At 39.0% G+C, this 9,851-nt stretch overlaps 1 protein-coding gene across 1 annotated transcript; it reads left to right on the top strand.

The window, feature by feature from the left end:
- Window positions 1-3,115: 3,115 nt before the first annotated feature.
- Window positions 3,116-8,746, top strand: AP5M1 (adaptor-related protein complex 5, mu 1 subunit; the record flags this gene model as incomplete). The annotated part of the gene is made up of 7 exons (XM_009578170.1): window positions 3,116-3,761; window positions 5,301-5,528; window positions 5,974-6,113; window positions 6,851-6,936; window positions 7,040-7,155; window positions 7,426-7,522; window positions 8,630-8,746. Coding segments are annotated over 7 exons (1,396 nt in total), but the record flags the coding sequence as incomplete, so codon positions are not given.
- Window positions 8,747-9,851: the final 1,105 nt, after the last annotated feature.

Genomic DNA, 9,851 nt, shown 5'->3' with positions numbered 1-9,851 from the left:
TAAAATTTTGGGGTAGGCAGGCTGCTTTTCTTGGTCTGGCAACATTTGTTGCCATTTCCGTGTACTCTCTGTGATTTCAGAGGACTCAACTCCAAAGCATGAGAGGAAAAATAACTGGGGGGTAGGAAGAGGAAGAATACTGAGACCTGGATAAAGAAATGTGACCTACAGTCCTAGTCTGAATTCAGTAAAACTGAAGAGAGAACCTAGAAGGAGGCAAAAACAAACAAAAAAAAGAGCAAGTAGGCTATCTTCCATCTTCAGGTGCAGACAGATTTCTACATTGGACATTCCTCTGATTGTTTTAGGATTAGTATTATGGTCCTTGTATTACCTACAAGACTAGAGATGAGGCCTCCCCTCTACAAGAGGGGAGAAAGAGAAGGCCTTGTCCCAAAAATCTGAGAGTGTAATCACCATGGAGGACGGGGGGGCTAGTGACAGGGATATGTGAAGTAACTTGTCACACAGTAAGCAGCAGAGACAAGGAATAGCTCTCCTTTGAAAAGGGCAAACTATACTTGATACTTCAAGTGATTTCCAGACTTAGATCTTTCAAGTTCCCAGAGGAAATAATAGGGCTGTGGAAACCCCAAGTTTATCCTCCTAACTGACCTTAAATTCAACAAAGCGCACAGACAATATAAAGAATGCCGGATCACATGGAAACTGTTGGTTTCGGGACTTACGCACTCAGCTGGAGATACGTGAGCCCTGATCTTTAACCTCAGAGAAGACATCTGGGACATCAAAGCATTCCACTTTTTTTGAGCTGATCATAACTTAATTCAGGCAACAAGTATGGTCTCTCTCTTGAATCACCAAAGCTCATTCATCCCTGGAAACTTTCATCTTTTTAAGTTTTCATCACCTTCAGAAGGGAATACTGAAAAACTGAGACCTGAAGGGCTAACTAATCATCTAATGACTCAGCTAAAGTTGGGAAGATTCAGTGGGAGGAGAAGATGGCTGTGGCACAGGGACAGCTTCAGCAAATGGAGCAGGCAGACTGGGACGGACATAAGTAAGGCAAAACTAGACTGAAATATCACCTCTTCCTTTGTTTTGGAAACATCAACCAGAAATAAGAGGTGTTCACCAAGGGTACATGTAGCCTCTTATCAACAACCTTGCTCTGGAAGGCCTCATAAATTTTCAAGCTGCAAAACCACTCTGTTTCTTTGCTCTTCAAAATAGGTGTGAGACTGCAGGGAGGCATTTTACTGTCATCTGTATCCTGTTTACGGATCTCATAGCTCTGGCTTCTCTCTGCCTGTGCTTGCTTTTTCCTTACTGGGGAAAAAAAAAAAAGCTCTCGATGCCTGATTAAGAATCGAGCAAAAAAGCACAGTCACTGAAAATAAGCCTGGGGAAGTGTAGCTGCCTCCAGCAAGAGACTCTGCTACTCAGTTAAGGAAAGATGGTGTAGGTGGGACTTAACGGCAGCAGGATAAAAACGATACAAGTGTTCAGGAGCAGAAGGGGAGCGCTACATATGGAGGTCATAGATAAAACAAAGTACCACATTGCTGGGATTACAAGTTCCGTGACAATTTAAGAAACAGACTGTCAATGTGTCTTTAAAAAGGTGATATAAAAAGGGGAATAAATGAAGGCATTTATGTATCCGTGCATTTTTTCTCCCATGTTTGTGTGTAAGCGTGGCTCTGGGTGCAAACAAACATGCAGCCTGAGAACAGGTCTGCTACAAGGTGATTCATAAAGTGATTTAACTAGTTGCCTGTCGTGTAACCTGTGACAAGCACTTTGAGGGTCCGTGGATAACCACCCAGGGAATCCATGAAAGAGAAAGTAGAAAAGCCAGCCTGTTATCAAACCTAATGTAAGAGAGACTCGGGGGAGTCTGTAATTCCAAAAAAGGATGAAAACCAATGCATTAGTGGAAGTAATAATTTTTCTTTTCTCTGCTCTTTGTTAAAAGACAACTCTTCAGTTCCTCTTGATAGATTTAGGTTAGCTTGAGAAGAAATTCATCCCTCTCTCTTTTAAAAAATAATACTGCTTCAGAAGAAAAAATCCCAGACGTAGCATTAGACAGCTAGTATGATTTTTCTCAAACATTATCTCTAGGAAATTTGAAATGAAATATATATGTTGATGCAATGTAACAATTTTAAAATACACAAAACCTTGTGTCTCTGTAACGTGATTACATCTTAAATACACAAAAGTAAAAAAATTAAATTATGAAGCAGTCATAACAGCTTTAAGTCACCTATATTGCACTTGCAGTGTGGAATCCATTTCGCTCCCCTCCCCCAAAAGCCATGCAGCTCTTGCTGGAAAAAATGGACTTATGTACAGTGAAGTCTTTTTGTATTTATAATATTGTAAAGATTTCTAATTAATCTTGTTAATCAGTTAAAGCAACTGCTGCAGATCAATTGTGTAAGCTCAGAATGGCAATGAAGAACCCGTATATAAGTAATTTCCATTATACTGTCTCATAAATATAGTATTTAGTAGAGTAGCAAAGCTGTAGCAGTAGCATACTATATCTAGGCAAAAAGCTGTTGTAGTTGAATTTTGTTAGGTGGGACATCCATTTTCTTAAATGGCTGAAAACTTGTCTTCAGTGTGATCTCGCCTCTTAGAAATTTTTCGCTCTTGAAGTTTCGCTGCATTGGTGTGAGTCATGCTTGGGTTCATTAGTGTCATTTAAATATCCTATACCTTTGTGCAACAGGAAGGGTAGACAGAGAGATTCACATTTTATTAAAAAAATAAGTTAATGTATTTGCTCAAAGTTTCCAGCAAGAATCCACCTGCTAGAATGAATCCTAATTACTCATGAAATAGTTTTATTGACAAAGATTTAGATTCTGATCCCGTCACTGTTTCTATTGGGACGCTGCTGGCTTCCACTTAAAGAAGGTTACTTTTAGGACCAGGGGGGCCTTTGGGAGTTATTTGAATACCTAAGAGAAACCCATCCTTGATTATGTCACTATTCCAAGGATTTTTATAATGCTTTTGCATTCTCTGACAGCCAGAAAAGGGATTGTGTGGTTCTGCTTCTAGGAGCTCTGTTGGTATGATATTTTGGGTGGGAAAAGATGAGTAGCACTAAGACGCTCTTATTTCCATGTCACAGACGTTACCCCACTGTTGAAATACGCGCTGAGACCTTCAACGGGTCAACACATGTGCCTGTACCATCTGACAGCGCTTTTCTTAAAGCCTTGCTTTTTGAACTCAGACTCATAGATGACCATATTTTTGTGAAGCATCGCGATACTTGCACTCGAATCAATCACTCATCGGTATATTCCGTTCGCACCGAAGGAGGGGATCTCTGGCCCGTGCTTGCTTTTCAGAAGAGTGGCCTGATATATGCGTGTCTGCCGCTAGTTGAGGAGACCTTGGAGCCACGGCCACCCCTCCTCACTGTTAGTGGGCTCTCGCAAGGACTGGCTCTTTTGTTAGGCATTGTGGACTACATCTCTCCAAGTCGGAAAAACGAAGCTGAGATGAGTGTGAAAATAGGCCAGCTTCGATATTTGCTTATACAGGCCTGTCCGCTTGGCACCCCCTTAAACACGAACATACGCAGCTTAAACAGCTCGTTTGATGACATTCAGGAAATGCCTACAGATGAGAATCAACCGGCTTGGAGATCCAACACATATAAAGGCAAACCTCAGGTTAATGTCTGTATCACTGAAAAAGTCAAGTGTATGCAGTATGACAAAAGAGATGTTGTGGACGTGTGGCAAGTTTATGGAGCTGTAAATTGCAAGGTGAGAGCATTTTATATGCAAGTCTGACCAAAGTATTTTTCATTCAAGCCACTGGGAAAGTAAATACTCGTGCCATTTTACTTTGGTATGTGATCATTGAATTTCTAATACTGTAATATTTCAAAGTGTAACGAACTATTATATATTGGACTGATGCGTTAGTGTTTTTTATTTTGATCTTTACTGGGTTTTTCCTGCATGCTTCATGCATTTTTTCAGTAACTCTTTATGGGACTTAAATTTCCAGCAGTAACTACATTGCATGTATTTTCCCAAATTTTTCTTATTTTAAATGAAATAGGGAGAAATCATTTCATCCAGTCTTTGCATATAGAGACTAAGAAATGGCAGCGCTAACATCCAAGTTTATTTCCAGCTGTCTAGTAAGCAATGTGTTAAATAATGATTAGAAACAGAATTTCTGAATGAGTCTTCTACAAGTGTCTTTACATGAGCATTTTTAATTAATTTTCCCATCAAATGAAAGTTTAATCTTCTATCCTGCTTTATTGTATTACAACAACATTTTGAATCCACAAATGCTGTTTGTGTGGCTGACATAAGAAGCGTTGATACAGAATATGGTGAAAGAAACTGGTTGTATAATTATTTTGAATGTTTTTGTATGTGACGGTGGTTTTCATTGTTTAATGTTAAAAATTGGGAAATACTGACTAAATAGATCAATAATAATTATGAAATATATTAAAATTCGTGTTTTCTATAATTGATGTATTTAACATTCTTTGTTCTGAATTATGCTTAGGAAGCACACTATATTATCACAATACACTGTATTTGTAACTGCCGGTGTTTTAAGAGGAGAAAGGCCTAATAAAGAGGATCATGGTAATTTAATTATTTGCAATAGGTAGGATACTCATCTCCGAAGGAAGCCGTCCTAAGTACTGCGCTTCCGAAGACTCGGTTATTTCCCACCAGCCATGCTGGTAGGGATTATGTGGGTGAACAGCTTCCTGCTCTCGGAGGGACAAGTTTCGAGGTCATCTTGCAGAGTGGATGGCCTTACATAAGAAGAAAGCCCTGGTGTAATCGTGCACTGCTGAGCTGGCACACGGAGGGACGAGACAATGAATGCGCTGCACATGGTTGCTGTGAGAAAGCTGACATGGGACCACAGTGGCCATTAATAGCATGCTTGAATCCATTAAGCGGATGTTGTAAAAGTAACTGAATTAATTAGACTATCACCAAGTGTGTTTATGTAACATTCATAATGATGTAGCTATACAGTAAGTCCTTGGCTCGCTTATCTGCTGTTTTCTTGCTAAAGATTACTTGTCAATTAAGAGACATGTAGCTAAGACTGCATCTCTAGCCCTACTGTGGGAAAGGGTACAGAAATGGGAAAGGGACTTTGTTTTGAAAGTATTTGTCAGTACTAATGTTGGAAGCCAGCTGAAAATTTTTAGTGTGATTTTTTTTTTTTTTTTTTAATGCTTGTATTTAATTTTTGAACATCTAATTCTGACTTGAGGGAGATACTTTATAATAACTTTTTGACTTCATTTTTTCAAGTGTGACATAGAGGGATCTGCACCAAATGTAACCCTGAGTTTGAATCTCCCGACTAATGGTCCTCCGCTCCAAGATATCGTGGTCCATCATTGTGTGACTTCTGTTGACCCTGCCATGCTGATGTCCAATAGTGCCGAGCCACTGGATGATTCTGTGTATAACGGACCTTACAAATTTCCTTTCATTCCTCCTTCAGATTCATTTAACTTGTGTTACTACACTTCCCAGGTAATAACATCCCTGACCCTCGTTATTTTCCAGTCTTCAAACAGGAATAAAAATACCTGTGTTGTTGAACGTGTCTGAATGAGTTTCAGTCCGATACAGGCGGGTAGAATGTTTTTTATACAATAAACTGCTTGGAAGGCACTCCAGGACTTGAGTCATCTGAGTCACGTTCAGGAGGTGCCAGTACCTTTGACAGCTTGGCATGGCTTTTCGTACTCTAAATGCCTTACATAGATGCCTGAATCAGACAAAATGAATCCAGGCTGAGATGTCAAGTGCATATACCACAAATCTATGTATCACAACCAGCCTGAAGAGTTTGGCACAGTCAGCAATTAATATGTGTTTGTTATTTTTTAAAGTACTTTAGCAATGAAAACAGTATATAACTGATCTTATGATGGTGGTGTTCGTTTATCTTGAGAATTAATATCGTTTTTTCCAGGTTCCTGTTCCACCAATTTTGGGATGTTATCAACTCATTGAAGAGGGATCACAGTTAAAAATAACGGTTAATTTAAAGCTTCATGAAAGCATAAAGAATTCTTTTGAGTACTGTGAAGCTCGTATACCTTTTTTCAACAGGTAAGAATAAAGAAATCCTAAATAAATTTCTTCCATTTCTCTGTGATCTACCTGAAATGAACCTGTCAGGAGTCAATATAACAGATTATGCTCCATCCAAGTACTAACGGTGGACATCGACCTTGCAAATGTCGGGAGGTCCCCTTGGAATTCTTGTAATTTCCAGAATACAGAATTGTACCAGAATATTTGCTAACATTCTGAATACTTCCGTTGCGCATCCCGTTTCCCTGTTGTATTTTTTCACGTGACACACTGCCACAATCCTCCAGGTGGATTAAGTCTCGAGATCACTTCCAACCCAGGGTTACCTGTTCCTTAAGACTGCTAATCCTAGCTACAGATCAGCTTATCAAAAATACACTTATTTAAAATTAAAACGATAGTTTTCATTTAAGCCTTTCTGACAACTGCCATAATTATCATGAAAATTTAAAGATGAAATGATACAAAGTTGCTGATGCTGATCATATTGTTAGTAAAACACTATCAGTGAACTAAAGACAGTAAAATATCAACAGCTCTTTTATGATTACTAGGTTGAGACCATGGTGATTTCCTCCTGCTCTGTAATTTCTTTCCATAAATTAGCGGTGTGCTCAGATAGGTATGATTTGTCTGTATGCACATGAATAATGTCTTTCAGCGTTTTGTTGCTTTCTTTAACAAAATGGGTGTTAACAAATATTGAATGATACTAATACCAATGATTTTATTTCTCCTCTGTCATATTGTAGAGGCCCAATCGCTCAATTAGAATACAAAGTTAGTTATGGCCAACTGGATTTGTCACGAGAGAAGAGCCTACTGGTTTGGGTCATCGGTAAGCAGAATACCCCTGTGCACTCTTACTTCCTCCCCCAGTCAGTTTTGTATAGTGTGGGTACAGCTGTATAATTTCTTATAGATGCTGTTTCTGGCTTTAGGACAGAAGTTCCCTAAATCTTTGGAAGTTTCTCTGACTGGAACTGTGTCTTTTGGCACTGCAGGCAAAGAGCACCCAACTGATTATGTTTGCACTGGGAACACTGCTTATGTAAAAGTAAGTCGCAGGCTCTGTGAAAAGAGGCCTTAGTAGTCATTTTTTTATTCTCTTAAATTGGCTATGAAGATAAGTTGATTTTAAATCAGACATAATTATTAGCCTCTTTGTTCTCAGCATGGAGTTTTCTATTTTCTTGCTTACAGGATTTGACATCCTGTCATTTTGGAGTACGCTTGCGCACCAAGAGCATGTAACACAGATTGCCAGTATTTGCACAGCAAACATGACAATATATATCTGATCGTGTTTTTCCCTCTCTTTCTATAGCTGTATTTTAGGATCCCAGACTTCACACTTACTGGATGTTACGTAGACCAGCATTCTGTTCAGATCTTTGTACCTGGAAAACCCAAAATTACTGCATGTGAGTTGCTAAAAATGTCATTTATTTAACTGAAACTGCGTATTGAAGTTATGAACTGGATGTCAATGACTAAAATCATGTAGCTAAAGTTGGACAAAGCTTTTTCCTGGTTTGCTTGGGGCATCCCAGAAATTCCGTTCTCTGCTTTGTATTTTATTTTTTTGTGATGCTTAAAGCATCCCTGGAGTAGAGACTGGCATCTCCCTTTCAGATGAAAGGTCTTATTACTGAGTTACAAAGTCTGTCTCTTGGGCTCTCTCCCCTTCACCCTGTGATGTTTTACTATGCTCTGCATAATGGCAGAACTTTTACTGGGGAGGGCAGAGAATGCCTCTCCGTAGTCTGGCCCCTTGTTTAGGACACTTTTGTCCAGGATGTGGTATGTGGATTGGCAATACCCAGGTCAGAACTCAGCTCCTGCATGCAAGGTGTGATTGTTGCTGTCAGTGTCATCACACCAACATCCCTTGGTGGATGTGGCTCTACATTGAATCTGTGGAGCAGAAACCAAATCTGCTTATTCTTGAGTTAACACATGACTACTTCCAAGTCTGCACCAAAAATACACTAATTGGGAACACAGTAGACACGCATTAAATCTAAGCAGTACTGTCTAATGGAAGCATTTGTATTTGTTGCTGTCTATCTGTTGCAACTTCTGTCAGTCATGTTAGCAGAAGTCTGTAGATGCCTTTTGAAAATTGTGATCTACACTGTTAATTTTGTGACAGGTCACATTCAGTCCTAAATGGTAACACAAAAAAAGCAACATTTTTGTACTGTACGTTTTATATTGAATATGCAATTTGTATTCATTGAACAAAATCCAAGCCATCCACCTGCTTTTGACTTAACCTCTGTTTGAATTTTAAGCTCATGACTGATACATTAGTAAAGGTAATTGAAGCTGAGACTTTAAATGTCTCATTATCAGAAACGATTTTCAAATAATAATAAGTCTTAGAGTTTAAAGAGGCCATTATACCTTTTCTGTAAACTAGTAAGGCTGGATTAGTAGTCTCTTAACTTGGATGAAGGAATGTCTTGATTGTAAGGCACCCTGTAATGCTTACTTTCTTGCCTGTTTGGTTTTTTTTTTTTTTTTAGCCCGGGAACTGATTTCTTCCAACTACCTCATCTGGAATTCCAAAGCACCAGCACCTATGGTGTACAAAACCTTATTTGACTAATTTGCTTTTGAATTATTTTTGTATTTAAACAAAACAGACAGCTAATGAGAGTAATGTCATGATACAGTGAAAATAAATATTCTCCAGCACTTGGACTTTGTACGTTTGCTTAAAAATTTCTGTTGAGGAAAAACAAAAGACATCATTTCCCTTAAAAACGTAAGTTGGTTTTAAATTGTTTAGTCCTGGATAACAGCTTGGAGAAGACAATTTGAAATGTATTTGTCATGGCCATTTTTACTTTCCCTTCTAACATTAACTGGTACAAAATAAGTACCTAGTGATACAGATCCAGGCTGGTACGATTGGGCATGTCTTCCGGGAGGACTCCCCGTTACTTCACTGGTTTTGTAAACCGGAGAGCTCATGGGACTTGAAAGCTTTCAGTGTTTTAGTCCTGTCCTGAGGTCACAAGAATCTGATTAGACCCAGATTAACAGGACAGTTAAAAGCAAGAGTTCCATTACTTTTACGAGATGCGTACAGAATACATACGAGTCAATAATTTACAAGAATGTTAAGAGAGGGAGTATGGCATGAGCAGCGCTTCTAAAAGTGGAGACGATACAGGAGTCTTTATTGCCTCTATCAGCAGAAGTGGTGAGTTCCCGTTCATACATGCCTGTGAACTGCTAGCATTAGTGAGGATCCAGAGGTGTGAACCTGTTTTTTCAAATGATAAGACTAGCTCTGAGCAGGCAAAACCAACTAAGTTTGCTGGAGGTTCCAAAAAACATCACTGAGCCGTTTTCCCTGGAAAAATAGGCAGAAAAGGACTCAGTTTACAGAGGCAGACCTCTGATTTTGAGAAGAAAATTGGTATCTGCAGGAACACAGGAAATGGACTTTAAGAGAGTTATCAGGAAACGAGCAAATTCTGAAAGGCTCGTGCAAAACTGAGAGAACCTGGAGAGCAGCACAAAAGAAGAGAAGAATGCCATCTAATAACCGGGCATGCCGGTTGCTCCTGACGTATCTCTTGTTTAACTGTACGCTGTGTGATAAATAAGATTAGTCATTATGTAAGGAGAAAAGTTTTAAGCTATAATTTAAAAAATGCTTAGATTGAGGTAGTAATCTAATTGGTTGGTCAAATGTTCTAAAGGGTGGATTAATTCATGTGAAACATGCCGTTCAGC

This window comes from Fulmarus glacialis, unplaced genomic scaffold, assembly GCF_000690835.1.
Source record: "Fulmarus glacialis isolate BGI_N327 unplaced genomic scaffold, ASM69083v1 scaffold1515, whole genome shotgun sequence".
NCBI lineage: Eukaryota > Metazoa > Chordata > Aves > Procellariiformes > Procellariidae > Fulmarus > Fulmarus glacialis.
This window is presented reverse-complemented; position numbering and strand designations above follow the sequence as displayed.